Here is a 25,326-nt window from a genome sequence, read left to right as displayed (position 1 = left end):
AGGACCAGAGCACCCACTATACGCGGCTTTCTGTCTGTTAATGGCCTTCTGGCTCTTCTGATGCAGATGTTCTGTCAGAAGATTTTTTCCATGATGAATGAAGTGGATTTCAGAATTTGGCAAAATGCCGGCTTGTGTATTTGAACTACGCAAGGGTTGATTAAAAAAAACTCTTTTAAGAGTTTGGCCTTGATCAGTTTATTTATGTAGCCCTTTTCAAACACAGCAGCGATCCAAAGTGCTTAAATATAACTTCCATGTGAAATTGTTGATGGAGCTCCATTTCACCTACCTCCACACATACCCTAATTCAGTGTGTCCCGCCATGTCCTGAAATAAGGTAAGGGCTGAACCGGGGGGGGGGGGGGGGTGAGAAACACCACGCTGCTTCACTTTTAAATCTTGAACCTCATAAATACGGATTGTATTGATTAGGATTAGCATGATAGTCGGTCTGACGGGATGTGGCCATTAGTCATTCAGATTATCAGGGGTTGTGACTTGTGTATGTGGAGAACACACAATAATGGATGTACTGAAGTACTGAGTTTAATAAGTGACCAGAATACTGCACACAGAAACAAGGTGTGATTATGTAACAGTGACTAAATAGCTCACTGCTTCTAAATTTTTCAGAGAGTTGTTATACATCTCTGGATAATTAACCGCTGCGCTGTGAGTGTATAATGCACCAATCATCATGTTCTCCTGATTTCACACAGCATCCTTTGGAATACACAAATACGCATCCCCTTACATACACACACATTTACTCGTGTTTACAAATAAATAAATAAACTAAGTTAGTTTATGGCTGCTGTGTCCTTCAGCATTGGGCTAGAACGTTCCCTGCAGTGGATTAAGGTTCTTTGGGCAATAGGGTCAATTAAATAAGTTTTTAAAGGCTGTATTTGAATAAAGTTGAGATCTGCACTCTGCGGTTGTCACAGACTAGAGACACAGTCATTTCCACAGTGGCAGACACAGCAGAGCCTCACAGGCAGGAGATTATTGTGTAAAGCCCCATGGTTTGTTTCTTATTGCAATCTCTCACCTGCAGCTAGACCTTGTTGCATAAGCTTTGGGGTGTTGGGGGAGAATTAAAAAGCCAAGGTTACATAGCTGGGATCTGCTGTATAATTTAACTTACTTGTATGTAATTGCAGTTTTTATGCATTTTATGTTTAGATATACATGTTCCATTGATACTGAACACCACCGGCGGGGACTTTTAGGAAGGTTTTACACGAAAGACTGCAGGCTAAGGGTTAAGTGCTTTAAATTCAGTTTCACCCAAGTGACAACTGCAAAAACGTTGGTCCTGTCGCCCATCCGTCTGCGTGTGTGTGGGGGTTAGTCATGTGTGAGTGTGTGTGTGTGTGTGTGTGTCTGTGTGGGAACACAGAGAAGAAGTTAGCGCTGGACAGCCGGTAAAGCTATTTTGAAAGTGACCCCCGAGAAGCCCTCTCACACACACTCTCACACATACTCTCACACACACTCTCACACACACAGCTGTCGGGAACCATGACAGAAGATGACGGATACAGTTGTCGTAGAGGGACAAGTGAGACTCCGGGAAGGCAAAAAGGTTTCTATAAGCTGCTTAATATCTCACGTTTGTGCCATGACCTTTCCGTGGCTTTGTGTTTGCGTGGACAAGCACGCAGTGATGTAGTTTCTTTGTGTTTCTGCAGTGGAAGAACAGATGGTTGATTCTGCGGAAACCCTCGCCGGTGGCAGGTAAGCTAACCACGGTCAGCCTACGTGCTCCGTATGGGTCTTACCGCAGGGCTCACAAAACACCAACCAAGTTATTTTGTTTTAAAAATCTTTAAACTGATATATAAATGAGGGAGAGTAACGAGGGAAGTCGAGTCAGTTCGTTTTTTGCTACATTGGAAATAAGGGAATACTTGCTGTATCAGACTGCCACTTCTGTTGCGTGTGAGTTAAAGCTGCAGTTTCCTGACTGCGCGAAGGTTTTCAGACATAAACGCGCTTTGACACACATTACACTGGTTCCGATGTGTTTGAGAGGCACGCCTGAGCACATTGGGTTGGACCACTCTCCATCTGTTATTAGGGATCACTCCCTAGCTGAGACTTTGTGTGTGTGTCAGTAATGACTGTACTCGTGGCCAAGCGAAATATTAGCGATGTGACCCAGCCAGCACAGGTGTACTGGAGCAAACCGTAATCCATTGAAATATATCATCAAATTTGTGCGGTACAAATCGCGTGCACACCCCCACACACCTGTATTAAGTGGACTGTGCACTGGGTGCGTTATGGCTTGAAGACTGATTGTATCTGGTGTTTGTGTCAGACTGCCTGTCTGTGCTGGTGTATAAGGACCGGGCTGAGAGGAACAGGGGTCAGCGTGAGAGGAGCCAGGCTACGCTGGGGGACATCTGTGGTCTAGAAGCCCTGCAGGCCTTCGAGGGGGTGAGCTACGCGCTCATCGTCCTCTGCCTCTCCCACTCCGTCACGCTGGGCTTTGACAGCAGGGAAAACTACTTGACCTGGGAGGCCCGCATCCGCTACTGTCTGGGAGAAGGTGAGCGAGTCTCTTCTTTGTGTGCGTGCACTTGTTGTGATGGAGGCATGAAATGTGTTGAGTGGCCCGGGGTCATTGCAGATATCTGATGAGACACGTTCATATTTCTAAAGCTGTACACAGATCAGTTTTCATTTCTTCTAAGGTAATTAAACTACAAAAATATGGCCTTCTTAGATAACTACTTGTTTATACACTGGCCTGATATGCTTGGTATTTTATTCTATTTATGTTTAGCAGTAAACCACAATCGCTGCCTGATGCAGTGTTCAGATTACTTTCTATTTAAATGTCAGTTCAGCGATGTTTCCTAAATATGGGTCTCCGTTTAAATTTGCTCAGTTGGAATTAACCATCAGTGCACAAGTCAGTTAAATATTTACCCAATGTTGCTCTGAGCTGCTGTCCTCCATGGTGGCAGTCCATCTCGAGTCACCATTATGAATTCTGGGCAAAGTTGTGTGTGATGCAACCACACTCTTCTCTGAAATGGTGATGTTAAATGTGGAGCCTCCAGGTGTCAGCAGTCCTTTAAGATCTCTCAGACGTTTCCAATGTCTTTGTCCATCAATTTCCTAACACGTGCTCAAAACATAATAGCAAGCTCCAGAATGGAATAGCTTTTTTTTTAAACACTCTTTAACCAGGATGTTGTGTTCTTCTGCAGAGTGAAAACCTGTTGTCCTTAGGTTGTTCACATCAAGTTTTGAGTTTCTGCAATTTAAATTTGAAAAGGGCCTTTTTGAAGAGTGAGGTGAAAAGGAATTTTAGTGCATTCACTGAAATTCACTTCTTTGCATAGTTTTTGAGTCTTGAACTTAAGTTATTTGAGTTCGTTTTGGCTCGTCACTGCCTGAACTTGGGCGGAATTAAGCCTTGGGTCTTGTGATAACAGCCCTGTCAAAGTCCCACGCCATTCTAGCCATATTAAGGTATGCCACAAATAACAAGATCGCTTTTCCTTCTTGGTTGCTTCTTTGATGTGTGTGTGTGTGGAGGCTGTGTTGGCAGTCAGAGGGCTGATGGATTGAGTGACACACTGAAGCTTCTCCATCCTGCTTCATTGGTCTCACATGCTCCCACACCTCTACTTCACCTCATCTCCCGTTCAGCTTGATTGATGATAGATAGCCACCATAGTGTCTCTGCACTGGTGTGTGTGGGTGTGGGAGAGCGGAAAGGGGGTTTGACAGGCAAAGAAATCTTTATAAAGAAATACAATGCATCCTTGAAGTGTCAATGCCGATAATGTATCTTTTAAAAATCCCAGTTATTGATTATGCTTCTGAAACATCAATTTCTTGCCTGATTATGATAAAAGGGCATTTCACAACCTTCCTGGCTCATTATTTATCATTTTTATAAATGATCTATTTCGTGTGTTCTTAAACAAATCATTAGGGTTTCATGCCTTAAACTACAGCTGCACTAATGCTGTTTGCTTTATTCAGTTTAAATGAGTATTACAGCACAGCTCATTCAAACATGTCAAACGTTAGCTTGATTGGTTTGAATAAATATATATAATAGATGCTAAACTAATTTCATGTTCATATAAAAGCTTGTTTTTAGTTTGGTAATGATATTTTAGCATAATGGATGATTTTAAAAATACTACAAACAAGTTCACAAATGAATTTTTATAAGCATGTCTGTTTCACATCTGTGTTTAGTATGGGTTTTAGCGATGTTCTGTAGGTATCTCCAGTATGTTATTGCGGTGCTATCATTTGTCAAAGAGCAGACCTCCATATTCAGGATTTCTCGAATTTTCTTTGGAATTTTGGAATTTCTTTGTCAAAGCATATTTTAAAAGTGCAGTAGTCCCACACACAATCTATACTTTCAAATGTACAAAACAATAGTCATTTCAATCTTGTTGACCAGATGGTTTGAGATCAAATTTAAAACTTGTTAGACTAAGAAGATTGTGTAAGAAGATAACTCAGGATTACACTGCTGAGGTAAAATCCAACTTTTATTCCAGAGCTACTCGGTGGACTCCGGCTAAACACTCATTCAACACAGACCTACAGAAACCATATACTGATTTATTAAACCTGAGCAGTAAAAACAGATACAACGTTATTAGCAACTTAAATTACTTTTCTTCTGCCCGCCTGAGGGCTGGCTCAGGAGAAGCAAACTGCAGACTGTCCGACTGAGTCCCATTGGTGAAGCACGCGTGAGGAGTCCAGCTAGTCAGTCATGCTGTAATTCTAGATATATAGATATATATTTATTTTAAACTTTTGGACATATGTGGAATAAAATTCATTTCGAGACAGACGTGCTTGCTCAGGGGCCCAACAGTGGCGGCTTGGCAGAGCATTGATCGAACACACACAGCCTGTAAATTGAAGACACATCCTGCAAGGCACATGCGGCCAATTACCACATCATTTCTGGCTGCAGCTCAAGCATTGGCAGGGGGTGGAGTTACACACTCAGGGGGTCACACTGTCCACCCCCTTCTGATGCATGAGCTCACAGGTGCCCGTGATTGGCCAGTGTGATTGACAGGGGAGAGAGAGTATGCCTCCCCTCTGTTCCTGAGAGCACAGCCAGTTTGCTCTCTAAAGTTCTGAGCCACAGATGGTCGTGGTATCATCAGGGATTGAACTCACAGTCTCCCAATGATGGGAAAATGCTTTTCTGTTGCACCGCATGGAAGCAGGCTGATGTATTATAATGGTTCTTGTCATATTTTCTAAATAAATATGGATGTTTAAAATGTTGTCTCCAAACAACAGATAAAATGTGTCCAAATAAACATTTCTACATGGAGATGGTGTGCGGGACTATTGCTCTTTAAAAGAGCACACTTGGACATTGTAGTGCTCCTTTGCATCCAAAAAGAATTGTCTTTGAATTGTAATTGTAGGGAGAAGACACACCCAGAAAGGAAAAGTCAGCATGTATCTGAAGGACACTGTAACAGCTGAACTATAAAACGGTTCTCTCTCAGTCCACAGATTCAGCGTTAATGTCCAGCCTGGTACGAAGCTGGAGAACGGCCCTGCTACTCTGCACCTGTGCAATAACCTGCTGGTCATAGCCAGAGATGTTCCACCAGCCATCATTGCCCAGTGGAGGCTGTCGGACCTGCGGCGCTACGGGGCGGTGCCCAACGGATTCGTCTTTGAAGGAGGGACACGATGTGGTTACTGTGAGCCTGTTTTAGTGTTTAATGTTTTTCCTGCTGTTGGGGCTGGAGTAGGGCTGTCTCCAGCAAGTCCTTAAACATTACCCAGTCAAGGGCTGTTTCAAAGCTCAAGCCTGAAAAAAAAACACATGAATTATTAATGGAATTTGCTTAAAGGTGTTATTGAGAGAGCATTATGGTTATACCAGCATGTGTTCTGTTCTGAAGAACAGCAAGGTGCATTTTCTAGATTTGCTTTATGGTGTTTAATTATACTCCCTCTTGCTGCTGAGTGATAATTGGACACTTGAATGAACTGAAGAAGGATTCAGGAGACCTTTCCCAGGGTCTCGTCGCCATCCTCTCTTTTGCTCTTAGTGACATTCCAAGTAGCGGTGCTAGCAGGGGGGGATGTTTGCCAATAGTCAGGCCCAAAACACTCTTCCCTGCTGTCTCTACACACTCTATCTCTCCCTCTTTCTATCTCTCCCTCCCACTCTCTTCTTCCCTCTCTCTCTCTCTCTCTTTCTCTCGCCCCCCACTCAAATATGCGCATGCCCGCACTGTGTTCAGTGATGTGTGATGGGGTCCAGTGTGAGCTCATTGCGTTAGTGTTAGTGAGGCCCACCAGCTGGCTTTTTGGCGGGACTAACTGCAGCTGTTCTTGTTGCCTCCGTAGTCTCCGTAGCCTGACTTATAGAAACCCTCCTCACTATCCAAGCTCTATTATAACTCTGCCTGGAAAAAAAAAACCTTTCCTTTGATGAATCGTTTTAATTAATTTGTTACGTGTTACTGATGTGATAGCCGAGGCCTCCGGGGAATGCTCAGCTGTCAGAGAGGGCAATGCAGGGAGCTCCAGCCGCTGTTGTATGTCCTCAGCGTGGCTGTGTGTTAAGGGCCCCCTGCTGGCTTGCCATCGAGCTCCAGACCTCACGGTGCTGCTGTAGACATTCATCCCATGGGCTTGTTGATGACAAGAGGTTGTGATTTCAAGTCTGTGTTTTGTTGGATACTTTTTTTGAATTTGAAGGATAAGAATAACAACTCAATATTTAAAATGCTCTTTGTAATTATTTTATTCTTTAATCATCATTTCTGACAGATAACAATGGTACTGCACCCAGTTAATATTTGCACCCAAAAAATAAATTGCCAAAATTTATAGATGCAGCATCAAACCATGTAAAAGGGTAAAGAGAGCAGAAAATAGATGGAAGTTGAATCAACTTAAGACTTCAGTGTTATTTCATTGTTACAAATGAACGCTGTGTTTTGTGAAAGGTAAAAATAACATTTAAAAAATTGAATTTTGTGGGGAATTAACATCTTAGATTAAGAAGATTAAGATAAGCATTGTACCTGTTTGTCATGGGAGAGCTCTCCTCCATAAGAGATATCTCCAAATGGTGATTGAAATAACAAAAATGTATATCCTAACTTTCACACATTGGCTTGGCAAAGATTTTACCTATTGTAGAACTGCAGAAATAGTTTCACTCTGGAACCAATCAGTTTCGTGCTTCGTCTAAATAAGATCTTCCGTGTGATTTGATTGGTCAAGGCAGGGTAAATGGTTATGTCTTATTCAGTTGATTAGTACACAGTGACCTGGTGATTGCTTGGGGCATGGTTGGTGTATTAAAATGGAAATGTACCTGTACTCATGCTTCAGTGGAGACACGTGAACACACCGTGTCGGCTCAAAGCTCTGTCACAGCAGGTACTGAGAGCATCATTAGTAAGCGTTCTGGCTGTCTCGATTCATTTGGAGAGCGTGTCCGACTCCAGCTTATGTATCTGTGTGTGTGTGTGTGTGTGTGTGTGTGTGTGTGTGTGTGTGCAGCCTCTGTGCAGAGAATTCCAGATGGCTGGTTTCCTTTCTGTCAGAAGTCATCTTGGGTGGGTGGGGGGGTGGTGATGAAAGAGATGAAAAGCTATTATCTAGTTGTTTAGACCGTTTGGTTTACTTTAAAAATGCAATATTGGTCCTTCCTCTTTGGAACACTGGTAATTTGTGGTTGATATTGATTTATAGTGCTTTTAGTTTTTAAATCATGCATTTCTCTGGGGTCTTAGATCTTACACATTTATTGAACATGCCTACAATCATAAATATGGTAAAGTCCTTATAACTAAATTATCAGGAGCTTATTTTAAAACTGATTCATAGAAAGGGCCTGTATAGTTGCAGGTCTCTGCCATCTGTCAAGCCCTTTCTGTTATCCACAAACACTTAAGGGTTTCGTGTGATGGAGGAAGACACAATACAGCAGAGCTTAATGTTTTGGAAAGTTGCTTGATATGTTTCCAAGTGTCTGCCCCCATACACTCATTCAGTGACTTTTGGTTTCCTCTGTCTGGGCAAAGACACCGTCCACAGGCTGTTGAGGATGTCCTTGCGTGCCATGGGCCTCTGTGTTATTCTTCCCTGCCTTGTCTGTGGTCCTCTTCAGTGTTTTGTTCTGGAAGGGGTAGAGCACAGCGCTCACAGATCCGCTGGCCAGTGTCATCGCGCAATAAAGCTTTTGAAAGTCATGCAATGAATTACACAGTGTTCAATGTCACGTAGTGTCTGTGGATTATTAACTAGTTCATACGTTATTCAGCACTATGAGAGGAGGTGTAAAGACACCTGCATCATCACTCTGATTGTTTTGAGTAATTATTATCCACATCTTTGGTTTCAACCACGTGTCTCCATACCTGACACCACCGCAGTAGTGATGTTGACGAATCTCTCAAAACATCAGCCATTGTAGGCAGTGACTCAGTATGATGACAAGGACGCAGGAACACCTCTCGTATTTATAGACACTGTTGACGGATTATGATCCCTACCGCTAAGGGTGCTTATTTTTGTAAAGGTCTCCTGTTCCTATAGCCTAGCCCCCCGCAGTCTCCATGGTAACGCTGAGGGATTTGGCACAGCTATATTTACCAGCATCAAAAGCTGAGGCTTCATTAGGATGAAATGTAACGTCACAATCATCCTGTGAACCTACACACTGCCACTACACCAGCTTCTGCTTTGAAAAGTGTGTGCAGTACGTTTTTTTCCACAGTTATTCATTCTGCTTCAGATGTTCTGAAAGGCTTAGCAAATGATCACAGTGATTGACAGGTCTTGGAAAGCTAATCTTGTGGTTAATGCTCTTGGACCACCCGTACAAATTTACTGCGCCATATGACTGATCAGTGGATTGTGAAAGGCACATGACAAAACTAGGATTCAGTCCAAACTGTCATCCATACTTATTGGCAGTATTTGAGTTGGAAACAACTCAGATATCTTAAAATACACATCTTAAATATCATGAGAGGATGAGAGAAGACCAGGTATTCATCCATGAGCTGTATGTGAAAGCTTCTTATTGGCAGACGATTACCTAATGATTTTTTTGCTAGAGATTACCTAGAAAGAAATGTTTTGGTGTATAACTGAAATTGATCTCCTGCTGAAAGCGAGGGCCAGGTGATGTTATTGTAGTTGTAATCCCCTGTGAATGGAATATTATGTCTTCAGAGGAGAAGTGGTTTCAGGAATTAATGTCTCTCTTCCCCCACACCTTCTACCCCTCAGGGACTGGTGTCTTCTTTCTTGCCTGTGCAGAGGGTGAACAGATCAGCTTTCTGTTCGACTGTATTGCTCGAGGCATATCCCCCAGCAGGGCACCATTTGGATTACGTCCTACCCTACCAGGTTAGTATAGTGTGTGTGGGGGGGGGGGGGGGGGGGGCACTGGGAGTAAAGTGGATTATGTTCTTTCATTCTGCTTCCTCTCTTTCTTTCTCTGTCTCTCGTTCTTGTTTCTCCTTTATCACCATAATGAAAGCATGAGTTCTGTAATTAGTGTCGGCATGTTGTCATTGGGAAGAATGCGGGGAGAAGCATGCATATGCTCTCTGGCCTCCTACACCTCAAACCCACAAGCCTGAGCTTTGCTTGCTCTGTAAATACCACACAAACTGTTGTTGTGAGTATGGGCCTGAATGAACATCCACCTGGGTGAAGAGTGGCTATCAGCGAGGATGAGGGGATATCAGCGAGAATGCTGTTGTAATGTGCAGTATAAAGTGAACAGTTTAAACTCAGTAACTTCCAGGATTCTTGGAATGCATAGGAAGTAAAATGCAGTATTAAGCATTCTCCACATTAAAATGAACTCTCCATTTATCTCCACCCAGTGTTATACATATTGCATGTTTACTTCCTAAAAAAACCCTCAGAGATTACCTTTGTGTTAGATCTGTATTATGTTTTATAATATTGCTAGAGTAAAAACGTCTCTCAGTTCTTGCTTTAAGGGAGTAGAAGTCCCTTTTAAAGGGGTCTTCATAGAGGAAATATAGCAGACGGTCTGAGAACTTTTAAAGGTTAGCAGAAGAGTTGGAGAAGTGTCTCTGTAAATGAACGATCCAAGCGTGAAGGGCACTATGGTGTGGATGTGAAGGGCACTATGGTGTGGATGTGAAGGGCACTATAAGAAGGGCACTATGGTGTGGATGTGAAGAGCACTATGGTGTGGATGTGAAGGGCACTATAAGAAGGGCACTATGGTGTGAATGTGAAGGGCACTATAAGAAGGGCACTATGGTGTGGATGTAAAGGGCACTATGGTGTGGATGTGAAGGGCACTATAAGAAGGGCACTATGGTGTGGATATGAAGGGCACTATAGGAAGGGCACTATGGTGTGGATGTGAAGGGCACTATGGTGTGGTTGTGAAGGGCACTATAGGAAGGGCACTATGGTGTGGATGTGAAGGGCACTATAAGAAGGGCACTATGGTGTGGATGTGAAGGGCACTATGGTGTGGATGTGAAGGGCACTGTGGAGTGGATGTGAAGGGCACTATAAGAAGGGCACTATAGGAAGGGCACTATGGTGTGGATGTGAAGGGCACTATGGTGTGGTTGTGAAGGGCACTATAGGAAGGGCACTATGGTGTGGATGTGAAGGGCACTATGGTGTGGTTGTGAAGGGCACTATAGGAAGGGCACTATGGTGTGGATGTGAAGGGCACTATAGGAAGGGCACTATGGTGTGGATGTGAAGGGCACTATAAGAAGGGCACTATGGTGTGGATGTGAAGGGCACTATGGTGTGGATGTGAAGGGCACTGTGGAGTGGATGTGAAGGGCACTATAAGAAGGGCACTATGGTGTGGATGTGAAGAGCACTATAAGAAGGGCACTAGTGTGGATGTGAAGGGCACTATAAGAAGGGCACTATGGTGTGGATGTAAAGGGCACTATAGGAAGTGCACTATGGTGTGGATGTGAAGAGCACTATAAGAAGGGCACTAGTGTGGATGTAAAGGGCACTATAAGAAGGGCACTATGGTGTGGATGGGAAGGGCACTATAAGAAGGGCACTATGGTGTGGATGTAAAGGGCACTATGGTGTGGATGTGAAGGGCACTATAGGAAGGGCACTATGGTGTGGATGTGAAGGGCACTATAGGAAGGGCACTATGGTGTGGATGTGAAGGGCACTATGGAGTGGATGTGAAGGGCACTATGGTGTGGATGTGAAGGGCACTATAGGAAGGGCACTATGGTGTGGATGTGAAGGGCACTATGGTGTGGATGTGAAGGGCACTATAGGAAGGGCACTATGGTGTGGATGTGAAGGGCACTATGGAGTGGATGTGAAGGGCACTATAGGAAGGGCATTATGGTGTGGATGTGAAGGGCACTATGGAGTGGATGTGAAGGGCACTATAGGAAGGGCACTATGGAGTGGATGTGAAGGGCACTATAGGAAGTGCACTATGGAGTGGATATGAAGGGCACTATAGGAAGGGCACTATGGTGTGGATGTGAAGGGCACTATAGGAAGGGCACTATGGAGTGGATATGAAGGGCACTATAGGAAGGGCACTATGGAGTGGATGTGAAGGGCACTATAGGAAGGGCACTATGGAGTGGATGTGAAGGGCACTATAGGAAGGGCACTATGGAGTGGATGTGAAGGGCACTATAGGAAGTGCACTATGGAGTGGATGTGAAGGGCACTATAGGAAGGGCACTATGGAGTGGATGTGAAGGGCACTATGGTGTGGATGTGAAGGGCACTATGGTGTGGATGTGAAGGGCACTATAGAGTGGATGTGAAGGGCACTATAGGAAGGGCACTATGGAGTGGATGTGAAGGGCACTATAAGAAGTGCACTATGGAGTGCATGTGTGTTCTTTTCCAATGTCCTCATTCCTGCTCCATTCTACCACATTTCTTTAAAAAAAAAAATCTAAAATACATTTCAAGATCTGAATTAAAGGTAAAAAAAATCCTACAGCGGAACAAAGTCTTTGTGTCCGCTCTCAGCAACACTGCACTTGTCCACAGCCCTTAATAGCTTGTGCTCCTCCAGTTTTATCGTGTGGGCGTGTTGGGAGCCACCAGCTACCCTGGTATTCATGACCGTGTTCTGTTACATTGCATTCATTATCATTAATGAGTAGTAATGAACTGTAATTAAGTGATTTGTAAATGTGTCATCTGACTGAGTGTGGCTGTATTGTGCTCGCTGGTCTCTGCACTCAGCATGCATCACCTGAAGATGACAGTGTGTTTATTTCACACCGAATTAAATGTCTTGTTAATGAATTGAGGGTTCACCTCTCAAACATGGAAAATCATGGATCTTTTGAATTAGTACCCATAATAACATAATAAAAATTGTGTGTGTAGTGTTGCTTTTTTATCTATAGGTGCTTTTCTTTTAATAAAGCCACCTCACAACAGACCACTTTAATAGAGAATCTATATAGTTTGTGTGAATTGCTAGTACAGAGTTTATTTAGTGAAATAAATTGCCGTTAGTGTAGGAATTTTACGATGCAGAACACTGCGCTGTTGTTGATCACGTATCGGAGGGGGAGATCATTAGCTGTGTTGCAATTTAAACTGAGACATTCACAGCTAAAATTAGCATTGGCATTCCTGACAGCAACTCAGAGAGAGAGAGAGACAGAGAGAGACAGAGAGAGACAGAGAGAGACAGAGACTTCATAACACTATTCTGTGTTCTATATTAGGTTTCTAATGTTATAGCCAGAACTTAAAGCCAGTGGAACAGTGTGATAAAGCATATTAGAGATGTTTTAATACAGCCAAATTACTGAATCATTTTTAGAATGAAATATTAACAGCTATGTTTTATTTGCTGTATTGACAGCTATAAGTGATTTATAGCACTGCATGTTCAGTGGAAAGAAACTACAGTCATTATTTTTAACAAGGTGATCTAGCAAAGACGGGGAGAAAACTGGAGTCTAAGTTAAATAAGAAAGCTCTAAAAGACATATTTTATGCATAGAACAAAAGGCCATTTGTAACCAAAGTCAAGAGCTGAAGAAATTGTATCTTTACAAACACAGAGCGTGGAGAACCTCCTGCTGCAAGGTCTAGGGAAGAAGACCTTTACTTGTTACTTTTAAAATGTCTTTTTTTTTTATTATTTGAAAAGCTTCCAGAGTAGAGACGGAAAGTTGTGGTGTCAGGTCGTTTGCACTGATTCTCAGATCTCTTCAGAAAGTTGTTCCCTATGGTGTCATGCTCCTCATTCTAAGCCTGTTAAATGTCTTGGGTCTTTGCATCATTTTTGCATCAACAGTTGTAAGGTGTTTGCATCATTTTATTGTTTTTTTATGATATTAAATGCGAAGGTGATGCTGGGACTACGACACAAGCTAAATCAGACTTTTTAAAGCAGAGGAAACAAACAAACAAAAGATTTAAATGAGAGCCTACGACGAGAACATCCCTGCAGCCGCATAACCTGTTTTTTCTCTGCTCTGGACTGTATTCGTCTGGTACAGCTCATTTTTGCACCTGTCTTGGCAATTCTGTTGTTTTCAGCTCCTTTGTTTGTGCTTCTCATTTTCCCCTGTAGTTCTTCTCTGTCTCTTACAGCGCTCCAGACGCCTCTGTTCCATGAGATGGCTGGTCATCTCATCAGAGCTGTCTGAGAACAGCGTTTTGCCTTAATCCTGCCATTTTCGCAGCATGCTTTCATAGTCAGAGGCGTGTGTGTACGTGTATATCGTGCATGCGTGTGTGTATACGCACACACACACACACACACACACACACATTTGGTCTAATCATAATTGAATGGATTTGATTTCATAGACCCTGGTTCTAACACCTTCTCTGTGGAGGCGAGGATCACACAGGAGGCCTGTGAACTGGAGAAGCGTCTTAGCCTTCTGTCTGTCAGCAGCCACCAGAGCAGCACAGGTAGCGCATGTACACACACACACACACACACACACACACACACACACACACATATATACACACACACACACACACACACACACACACTCACACACTCACACACACCCTCACTCACACACTCACACACACACACACACACCCACACACACACACACACTCTCTCACACACACACACACACACACACACACACACACTCTCTCACACACACACACGCGCACACACGCACCCACCCACACACACACACACACACACACACACACACACTCTCACACACACGCACCCACCCACACTCACACACACACACACACACACACACACTCTCACACACACGCACCCACCCACACTCACACACACACACTCACACACACACCCAAACACACACACACACACACGCACGCACGCGCACGCGCACACACACACGTGCACGCGCACACACGCACGCACGCGCACACGCAGACACACACATACACACACACACACACACACACAGAGGACATATGAAGCAGCTTTCAGGCGTGTAGCTACGCCCACACTGAGGTCACATGAAGCAACATATTAGCACCTATTTACAGAAACATTTACAGGCCTCCTGCTCTCTCCTGATTGGGCCAGCCTCCCACTCAAGCTACAACACCTCCCTGGCAGGAGATGACCGCAGTATTTCTAGTTCCTCCTCCGACACCAGCCATTCAGACACCAGCATGAGCATTCGCCTGGCAATTTGGCCCGACCCCGTCCGAAGCCCCACCCCTTCAGAGGCCTCTGTGCCATCACCGGGGGCAAAAGCGCCAAAGCCTTTGAATGCATTGGCGAGAGCATCCAGTGAGGAGCGTCTGTATGGCATGGTGATGGGAGGAGTCTGCCCCCCTTCCAAGCAACCACGACCGCGAGCGCTTCAGGAGGCGGGCCGGCAGAGTTCGACTGACAGCGGCATCGCCACGGGGAGCCACTCCTCCTATTCTGGAAGCCTCTCATCCTACACGGGCAGCTTGGACACTGCACAAGCAGAGACAGACGAGTTTGGGTCCTTGCTCAGCCTGAGCACAAACTTTAATACAAACCCCAACATCAGCCCAAGCCTCAGACTTCTGCAGCAGTTCCAACCCGTTCAGCCTAGCACCAGTGCGCCAGCCTACACCTCTCCGCAGGTGCCAGAGCACAGGCGGTGCGCCTGCCAGGTTGGGGCATCTCAAAGGCAGGATTCGGAATACCAAGTACCAAGTCAGGTCCCGCAACACTATGACATCCCGCGGAGACTTGGCCAGCTCCACCCCTCCACCCCTGTCCACGCCCAGAGGTCCCAGCATGCATTTCTGGAGCTGTCTGGAACCCCTGTGACTGCTGCGTCTGCAGAGAGTGGTGAGAGAACAGTGCCACCCGGAGGTTTCGCCATGCCACGACAGGCTCTCTGTCCTGTCTGTGGAGGACTGAAAACAGTAAGTTTGCTGCCATCTTTTATTGTGTCAGAATATGCTGTATGGTTGATATTATCCAGTCGCATGTAAGAAGCTGACAGCATAACTTCATAAATATACGGAAACCACTGGTTTTAAAACAAAATGTGATTTGAATTATTGATCAGCCTCTCCTTACCCCTAGTTATTTGAAAGAAAATGGCACTTTAAGACAAAAGGTGCAGACACTTGTTGTAATTACTTGTTGAACTGCTTTAGAAAAGCTTTTTGTGGTAAACATCACACATCAGAGAGAAGGAGCAAGTAATCTGTCTGAAGTGAAGAAGACATCAGGCCTTTTCTCACCACAAACTTTGCTTGTGAGAGGACGTATTTCAGTAGTGCTCTGTTCTTATGTAACACGCGCACACACACACACACACACACACACACACACACACTTCAGCGTCGCCTTGCCTCTAATCAGTTGGCATTGTGTTGCATTCCGACTTGCTTTCCCATCATTCCAGTGGATCAGCAGCATCGGAGAGCAGACTCGCTGCCTGAGCGGAAGTATGTTTGTCATCGCGCCTTTTGGGATGAGTTGAGAATCCAGTAATTAGCATTAAAATGAGCTCAGCTGTTCTGCGCCATGCACACAAACAGCCTGGCTGAGATCAATATTTCACTCCATATCACACTGAGCACAGAGAAAATATCACAAGGAGGAAAGAGATTTAAGTGGGATGAAAGGGCACACTTTGCCCTTCAAGTTACAGATTGTTTAATAGGCTAAAAGTAGTTTATCTTCGTAGGCTTCAGGAAGTTATCCGCATTTGGCCAATTTTTGGTGAATGTGAGGATTTTCTTTCTGTTGGTGTCTTGCGTGCCAAGATTGTTTTGACCTCAACGTTCTGTGGTATATGTGTGTAAAACAGCACTGATCTAGGGCAGCACTGTGTGGATACACAAAATACATCAACTTTGATAATAATGTACACAAATGAAAGCAAGCTGACTGACCTCCTCTCTCCTGGAGGCTTTGATGCATTAGGATTTAACTCATGACAGAGAACTAAGATACAAGAACCAAGCTTGCTCCCCTCTGTTATAGCCCAGCAGTAGTGGTAGCTCAGTTAAGGCAGCGATGGTACCTCTTCCTCAAATAGGTAGGCCTGGAATTCTCCCTTTTGCTGGATATAGTCTGTTTTCTACGGCTAATTGCCCGTGTTAATTGGTCTTTTCTGTACAGGTAATTCCTTCTACACCCACAGGCATCCCATCTGTCTCTGCTAGACTGGGTAAGAGTTGATATTTTTCATGTTTGTACAGAACCAACCAAAATCAGTTTTTATGTCTTCAGTTAAAAATGACTATACCCAAGGGGAGCTTTGGCATGTATGTATCTTGACTCATTTCTTTTAGACAAACCAAAGAATGAGATGTGGAGCACCACACCACCTGCTGCTTCTGAGGGTCTGCGAAGAATCATCTCCCCCGATGCAAGTAGCTTTCATACACACTACTGTTTTTCATACGTACTGTTTTTTAGGATAATGCATTATAGATCATGTTCACAATCCAGTCATAAAACATTGACACATGCCGGTATGATGCTTTTGTTAACTACTGGGGGCACATTTGTATTGGTCTAAATGATTAGCCCTTTTGTGCCGCAGGAAAAATCTGCTCTGAAAGTTCATCAAAAAAATAGATCCAAAAAAATTTCCAGAAGGCGTTCCGGAAAATTTTGAAGTGTTTTTGGAAGTATATGACCGTTCAATAGAGCATTTGTGAGGTCAGACAATGATGTTGCATGGCAAGGCTAGGGTGTTCAGGGCGTTCAGAGTCCCAGCAAACCCTGGAGTCTTTATGGACTTAGTCAGGCTGTAGCAGGAAAAGGCATTCCCCAAACTGTTGCACCAAAGTTAGAGGCATTAACTTTACCCTTAACTGGAACTAAGAGGCTTGGCTAAACCCCCGAGAAACACCCCAGATCATTATCTGTACGCCACCAAACTGGTACCATGTTTTCTCTTGGCATCTACACTCCCAGACTCATCCATCGCACTGCCAGATTTTGAAGTGTCATTCATCTCTCTGGAGAGTGAGTTTACACCACTCTAGAATCCAGTCACGGTATGCTTTACTCTGCTCCAGGCAACAGTTGGCATAGCGATCTTAGGCCTAATACCACAGAGGCTAGTTGATTCTTCTGTGCTGTGTGTTTCACCACTCAGTGGCCCCACTCGGGGAGTTTACATGGTCTGCTGCTTCATGGCTCAGCCGTTGTTCGTAGACACTCCCATTTCACAGTAACTGCACTTACTGCCATCTGGGACAGATCCCGCAGAGCAGAAATTTCAGTGTGATTTGGGGTGACGGTGGCATCCTGCAGCAGTGCCACGCTTAGTCACTGAGCTCCCGCTGTCCTATTCACAAGCTGATGCTCGTCTTTGGAGATTGCATGGCAATGTACTTGGTTTCATACACCTGTTTAAGTGGGTGTGGCTAAAACCACTGCATTAAATAATTAGGAGGGGTGTCCACATACGTTTGGCCACATAGTGTGAAGTGCACAGTATTTCTTTCCATCCCAGGCAGAGGAGAGAAGCGGGTGTGAACTGACGACCAGCTATGCTCAACCGATGTCCTTCTGGGAGCCCAAGGGTGAGTATGTGGTGTATAGCGTAGTATTACACAAGTCCACAGGTGAAATAATAATCTCTGACTTTCAACAGAAGGTGCGTCAGTGATGCCCGTATCTCCCATGAGCCCGCTCAGGCTTCTCAGGCAACCCTCCTTGTCTGGTAAGGAGGGCTCTTAAAGTTTGCTTAGTAGCTTTTTTTAATTAAAGGACTTGCCCTGTTGGTTAACACAAACGCTGGAAGCAAACACAGGTCAGCATTCCCAACTTCACAGTGAGATAATGGATAGTTATAACGATACGTATGATTTATAAATCACAAATAGCGTCTTGTCCTGCTTAGCAGCTCCAAACGTGCATGGCATTGAAAATGAAGGTGTCTGGGGAGGGAACATTCAGTGCTGCTACACCCACTGATGGGTTTGTAAGGATCTGATGGTTTTATTTGAAGCTTTTGTGTGTGCTGTTTCTCTTTGGCTGGCATGATGCTGTTCTACCTGCAATTTCTTTCTCACAGAAAAAAACCCAAAACTTTACATGCATTTGTCTTAGATTGTATTGTTTTGTGATATTATGATACCTACAGTATTGAACGGTGCGTGCTACTATCCAGCCCAGTCCAAAAGTTGATGTACTGGTACTGGTTCATTAACCTAAAGGAACTGGGTGTTTGTGGTGCTCTTCAGGGCGGTCAGGTCCTTTAGCCAGGGAGGCCAGCTTCACGTTTCCTGACCGGTTTCAGGCCGATTCTGCTAACTACGTCAACATCCCTGTCAGCCCCATGTCCAAGCGACAGCTGAACTACATGGAGCTGGACCTACAGGACATGCAGGAGTCTGGCTACGTTGTGCGAGGTGACTGCTGCCTTACTCTGGTTTTCTGATATGATCTCATGGGTTTTTTCTCTTTTTTTTAAATCTTTACCTCCAAACTGCTGAACTGCACTGTGCTGTGAATGATTAACATTTCTTGTTGTTCAGGTTTAAATTTCTGCCAAGAACATGTTTCTTCATTTTTTTTTTCCTCATTGTACTATAGTTGTCCCAAGAAACACTTAATAATGATGAAAGTATTAAGCATCACCTCTATACCAGCAATTCAAAATGCACGTGTGTGTGTGTGTGTGTGTGTGTGTGTGTGAGAACAGGGGCATCCAGCACTAAGTATGCCCACATTGACATTGGTGCGACAGAGGCTGCACAGAGGGTGGGCGCCCAACATGCACAGGGCAGAGAAGAGCGACTGCAGGAACTGGAGCAGAGAAGACGAGGCACACTGACCTGAGCGCGCACACACACACACACACACACACACACACACACACACACACACACACACACACACACACACACACACAGCAGCCCAGGGCGACACACACACACACACAACAGCAGCCCAGGGCGACACACACACACACACAACAGCAGCCCAGGGCGACACACACACACACACACAACAGCAGCCCAGGGCGACACACACACACACACACACACAACAGCAGCCCAGGGCGACACACACACACACACACAACAGCCCAGGGCGACACACACACACACACACACAACAGCCCAGGGCGACACACACACACACACACACACACACACGAGCACACAACAGCCCAGGGCGACACACACACACGAGCACACAACAGCCCAGGGCGACACACACACACGAGCACACAACAGCCCAGGGCGACACACACACACACACAACAGCCCAGGGCGACACACACACACACGAGCACAAAACAACCCAGGGCGACACACACACACACGAGCACAAAACAACCCAGGGCGACACACACGAGCACACGAGCACAAAACAACCCAGGGCGACACACACACACACGAGCACACAACAACCCAGGGCGACACACACGAGCACACAACAACCCAGGGCGACACACACGAGCACACAACAGCCCAGGGCGACACACACGAGCACACAACAGCCCAGGGCGACACACACGAGCACACAACAGCCCAGGGTGACACACACACACACACACACACAAACGCACACCATCCGAGGGCGACACACACACACACACACACACCATCCGAGGGCGACACACACACACACACACCACCCGAGGGCGACACACACATACGAACACACACCACCCGAGGGCGACACACAGAGCTCATGCTCATGACATTCACAACCAGAGGATTTGAACTTTTGTCCTTTTTAAAATCTTATTTGTATTATGAAATAAGTGACACTTCAACAGTTATGTTTAGATGATTCCGTTTCTAGTCCTATAACGTCATTAAGAACTCGAAGGTACACCGTCAAGGCTAACAGGTACATTTGTGTTGTTTTGTACTGACAGACGTATGCTACGTCACATTTGATGTACAAGAGATATTATAGATATTATGGAAATGAGCTTAGTGTAAAATGTTAGTCACAGATTTAATGTCAAGAATGTTACTAACTGTAAATAGTCTACATGCTTTTCAGGTGACCAACTTTGATTTGTACATATACAGCTTCAATGTACACACATCATGAGAAATGGATGCTGTATTTTTTTTTAAATGTCTCCTGATGTTTCTATCTTTCTTTAGTACAATAAATAATACATTGAAAGTCTCTGGCAGTATGGTTCAGTGCTGTATACATTTTTATTTTATTTTATTTAAATACTGAGTGTATTATTTAACTGCAACATTGATGGTAGGAACAGAATTATTGTCTGCAAGTGAAGTTTAGTTTTTGATACGCAATCACACACGCACAGCGAGAGCCTTTAGTTTGACTGCACCTTTTATGAATAATATGGATGTTTTATATTTACAAACAACAGATGTGAAATTTTGTTGAGCATGTCAAAACATTTGATTCAGACTCTCAAGGTTAGTGTTAGATAAAGTCTGAATGCTACTACTTACATGTTCAGCTACCACAGGATGTGGCTTCTGTGAACTATATGAACAGATCAGTTACAGAAACAAGCTCTGGATAAAGTCGGGACACCCATATGCTTCTGTTCCAAAAATATCCAAATCCGTTTGCAAATACTGGATCCAATAACAAACCTCCAATATGCAAGTCAAATATACAACAAAAACAAACAAATCAGTGCTGCTGAGGAGCAAATGTTCTCCAATCGTAACTCTGGCATTGATGATTTAATAAACAGTATAAATCGATGACCCCCCACCTTCACGCTGATCAATGTCTGACACAAACGCAGGGAGAGCAGGAACGTGACCTACACATGGTTGCCATGGTGATCAGAGCTCATTGTGTGGCAGACCGTTTCGTGAGATCTTATTGGTTATATCCTGTAAATGCTTCTTCATCTGGTAGAAAGAAGAGAGTAATACAGCATAAGCATTGCATTCACATTCAGCTATCGCGAGTCGACTTTAATGCATTAAACAAGCACACACCAATCAAAAGCAATTTAACCTGGGGGCTCCTAATTCCGCCCTTGTGTTTCGGGATGATGTGAGCTGAATTGGGTTATGGACGGAGGACGGAGGTGCGCCGTGTGTGTGTTTACGCTGCCTCTCGGCTCGAAGCGGAACCCCACCTTGTAGCCCATCTCTCTTGCCTTCTCGGCGAGGTTGTTGTACTTCTCCTTGTGTCTCATGATGTGCTCCTCGTCCCCGAGGGCCTCCACGTGCTGCAGTTTCTGGTGCGAGTAGTCCAGCTGTTCCTGGTAGTGCTGGTGCTTCTCCACCTTTGTCTCAAAGTGTTTCAGCTCCTCCTGAACCACACACCAGCCACACACCACACACTCAGCCCTGCACGTGTAACCCACTGCTCTCTGTGTTCCCATCGCACCTGAACCAAGTCGGTAGCTAATTAACAAGCCTCTCATGAGTTTGAAATGGGTGTCTGAGCACAGGGGCTACGCCAACAAATGTTCAGCTGATTCAAGTACATACTGGCAGTATTATAGGCGGGCTGATTCATTCATTCTCTCTCTCTCTCTCCCCTTTCCCTCTCTCTCTCTCTCTCTCTCCCTCTCTCTCATTCTGACAGACAGACAGAACATGCTTTCTTGTCCAAGTTTATTCTTGCAGTGATGGTTCAGGACTGGGAAACACTATTAAGCAGTTATCAGTAAATGCATTATAAAGCACTTCAGGCATGCTCAAGAAAGTCACGCGAGGCAGGCAAAGTCAGTTCTAAGTGCTAAATTATTCGATACAGAATAGGGCCACGTGTGTCAGGTTCATGCAGTCCTCAGACACCTCCATTTTCCCCTTGAAAGCCTTCAAGGCATAATTTCCACTGGCCAATCACATGCCTGGTGTCCCTCTGTCACATGGCAACTCACAGGCTGTGACTGCACTGCCTGCCAGTGACAGGACCAGTGAGCCTATGAGATCCCCTCATGAATTGTACATTTCTATACTGTAGGCAAAGAACCTTGAAGACTAAAGAAAAATTTGTGTCTTTTATTTAAGTGTCTGACTGCACATAGATGGCCAGACCAGACGTTTCTGTCCAATAGCGTTTTTATGTTGTTTGTGTGTGTCTGTGCTCAGCATGAACTCACTTTAAGAGAGTCAAGTGCATCCTCGCTGAGATTAGATCTTCTGGCCATCTCCCACAGCTCTATGACTCTGGGCTCTTTGAACTCTGTACACAGGTCAAGAGAGAGAATAAAGCAAATGACAAGAACAGAAAACACACACATGTGTATGCACACGATACAGCCCTCTGAAACTCCCACAACTCCACCACTCTATAGGAAGCCGAGAGAGAATGAGAGATGAGACAGCAGCAGGGCAAAGCACCGTTGTCACTACTGAAGCCTTCGTGAGTGATTTTTCGGAGGCGCTCAAACCCCTGATTCAGGTCCCTCATCCTCTGCTTCAGCTCGGTGTGTTTCTCATGAAGTGCATTCTGCTTCTCATCCTCCTCCAGTGGCGAGATCACATTCTTATGGATCTCTGAGACAGAGAGAGAGAGAAAGAATGTAAAGCTGCATCGTTTGTGTGTGTGTGTGTGTGTGTGATCAGCTCACTCGAGTAATAAGATAATGGTCACCAGTACACAAGAAATAGCAGCTGCTTTAAACTGTGATGGTTTGATAAAACAGTGCCAAACAGAGTAAGGCATTCACCCTCAGTCCTGCTGACTGTATCCACGACAATATTGTACTCGTGGATCTTGTCCTTGTGGTGCTGGAACTCTCTGTGCAGGCTCTGCAGTTCCTGCTCGGAGAACTTTCCGGATGTCTTGGCCTGAGGATAAACAGAAGAAAAAAAAAAAGATCGACACAAGCCTTCAGGAAGAGGTCAAGTAGTCGAGACTCGGGAGGCCTGCGTGAGGTCTGCAAAAGCCAAAATAAGGGGGAGGAAATAATGCAACATCCACCAGTGAGAACTGAGCAACTAGAGCAGGAGTACAGTGAAGAGTTCAATTCAGCATCTACCGGCCTGACAGCTTCAATCCCCGCAAACAACGTTATGATGTAGAAAAGTGCGGAGCAGCACTCACTTTGTTCCACAGCTTGTCAAGTCTGGGGTCATCAAACATGTCTCCCTGTTTGGGATCATGGTCCTTCAAGCTGTTGGTGTCCAAAGCACGATTGTCCTTCTTACCATCCATGCCATATTTGGCAAGAATGACTGTAAAAGCAGATATTCAAAATCTCATTTACTACGTGCTGTATTTTAATACGACGTATACTGCAAAAACAAAATATCCCGAACGAACACATTACTATGAAAGCTGCGTCTGAGCTTGGCCTCTCGCTCTCCGTCCTCGTCCAGACCCTCAGCCTTGAGCTTTTTCCACTGAAGCTCCTCTCTCTCTTGCATTTTCAGGTCACTGTGCAGTTCCGACAGACGGACCGGCGCTAGCTGCATCTGAGGAGGCGAACGAGAAGGTCCAAGTGAAGGCCAAAGAATACGGAGAGTTCGTCGGAAGAAATGGGCTATCCGTTATAACAGCTAGTCATATGAATAACATATAAATAGTTTAGACTTGACAGCCTCGAGTTAGAATGATATTTGGGTTTGACTGAAGGAAAGCAGTCAATGACATTAATGACAGTAACGGTTTCATCACACCAAGGGAAGCAGGACTCCGAGCTGTAAAACAACACTGGGGATGAAGCAGTACTTCAGAACACAAACTGCTTACTCTGTTCGCTTTCTCCCACACCTGGTTGAGTTTGGCGATTCTGAACTCCACGGGATTTTTTCCGTCATTAGAGATATTTTGTTCATTCATTTCGCGCGTGTATTTCCCCGCCATTACCGCTACGCTAAAGAAAAGGCAGAAAACCAAGCAAAGCGCTTTCATGTTTAAAAACTACAAACAAACGTAATCGAAGCCGAGAAAGCCAGCCCAAGAGCTACAAAATCATCCGCAGCAGCACTCGGGAAGCGCAACAATCACATGCTGTGGGTCAGCCTCCAGCAAAGCATGCTGGGAAATGTAGTTTACAGGCTTGTGCTGCGTTATGCGGGCATGTTTGAAGAACTGAGTAACAAGACTCACATTCCCAAACTCCCCGCCTATGCGGCAACGTAGTATCGGCATGGAAAGTGATTTGCGGCAAATGGCAAGAATCCACGGGAAACGGCAGTTTGGCTTTCCCACACAATGGCGAACCCTTACAAATAAGATTTATTCTCTGAAATGTAATATTAAAATTTTTACAAATATAATGTATTCTATTTCTATGCAGTCGTTTTATTGTGTTGCATAAACCTGCATAAATTACGCAAAGAAGATTAACAATCAAGAATAAAAATTAATACTTTTTCTTCAATTAAGAACAATGTACCCCTTACCGGTTTATCGTAAAATTAAACTAATAATGCTAAATTGTTTTTAAAAAGACATTGTTATTGTGTTTAGCTGTATAGTTCATATAATAACAAAGCAGTTTTTTTCAAAGCGCAGTTATGACAACAATCATTCTAAACATATTCTTATTTATTTTACAAACAAGTAGCCTGTATATTTTTAATATCACAAATGGAGAGAAACACTAACACGGTGCTTTCTAACGACGACCACGGAGAGAATAACAGATCCAGTTCACAGACTTCATTCGGCAGCCCACAGAAAACCGAGTCTGGTCAAGTGGTGGGCCGCAGTCTCCGCGGGGCCGAGCGGAAAGAAAAGGACAGCACGGCATGTAAATGGGTCTGTATCTAAATCCGCACGGTTCATAATAATTCTAAACATAACAAACCTTACTAGTCTAGCATCACTATGTGTTGAACTGTGTTAATTAAGCAGGGGAGGATAAATTAGAGCTTTGGTATGTAGAGCTAATAGCCAGATTTTGAAAGATGTATCCTACATCTAATATGGCCTCAGGCAAAAGGGCTACTTCCAATAACCTT

The 25,326-nt window shown here is 44.6% G+C and overlaps 2 protein-coding genes and 1 long non-coding RNA gene across 7 annotated transcripts; 1 reads left to right on the top strand and 2 right to left on the bottom strand.

Annotated features, from left to right (window-relative positions):
- The first annotated feature begins 1,349 nt into the window (after positions 1-1,349).
- Positions 1,350-20,593, top strand: dok7b (docking protein 7b). 5 transcript variants are annotated; one of them, XM_081724262.1, is made up of 13 exons: positions 1,350-1,591; positions 1,698-1,743; positions 2,330-2,560; positions 5,529-5,729; positions 9,289-9,408; positions 13,846-13,953; positions 14,567-15,390; positions 16,601-16,649; positions 16,774-16,854; positions 17,953-18,018; positions 18,093-18,158; positions 18,682-18,849; positions 19,143-20,593. In XM_081724262.1, exons 1-13 carry the CDS (start codon positions 1,538-1,540, stop codon positions 19,277-19,279), a joined length of 2,151 nt encoding a protein of 716 aa, XP_081580388.1. In that variant the 5' UTR covers positions 1,350-1,537; the 3' UTR covers positions 19,280-20,593. The 5 variants fall into 5 exon arrangements, with proteins under 5 accessions (XP_081580388.1, XP_081580389.1, XP_081580387.1 ...); XM_081724261.1 differs by having other exon boundaries at positions 1,351-1,591; positions 18,090-18,158; XM_081724263.1 differs by lacking the exon at positions 18,093-18,158.
- Positions 5,760-7,152, bottom strand: LOC145660156 (uncharacterized). The gene is made up of 3 exons (XR_014126342.1): positions 7,068-7,152; positions 6,495-6,671; positions 5,760-5,839 (listed from the first exon to the last, which is right to left on the bottom strand). It is a non-coding gene; the product is annotated as an uncharacterized LOC145660156 (long non-coding RNA).
- Positions 20,594-20,749: 156 nt separating the features above from the next.
- lrpap1 (low density lipoprotein receptor-related protein associated protein 1) lies at positions 20,750-24,370 on the bottom strand. The gene is made up of 8 exons (XM_027000533.3): positions 24,110-24,370; positions 23,688-23,832; positions 23,462-23,592; positions 23,085-23,205; positions 22,756-22,911; positions 22,515-22,597; positions 21,540-21,716; positions 20,750-21,306 (listed from the first exon to the last, which is right to left on the bottom strand). The coding sequence occupies exons 1-8, from the start codon at positions 24,269-24,271 to the stop codon at positions 21,238-21,240; spliced, it is 1,044 nt and encodes a 347-aa protein (XP_026856334.2). The 5' UTR covers positions 24,272-24,370; the 3' UTR covers positions 20,750-21,237.
- Between the last annotated feature and the right edge of the window lie 956 nt (positions 24,371-25,326).

This window comes from Electrophorus electricus, chromosome 12, assembly GCF_041902795.1.
Source record: "Electrophorus electricus isolate QZ-2024a chromosome 12, ASM4190279v1, whole genome shotgun sequence".
In the NCBI taxonomy this organism is placed as follows: Eukaryota; Metazoa; Chordata; class Actinopteri; order Gymnotiformes; family Gymnotidae; genus Electrophorus; species Electrophorus electricus.
Note: the sequence above shows the minus strand (reverse complement) of the source record. Positions and strands in the feature narration are given on the sequence as shown.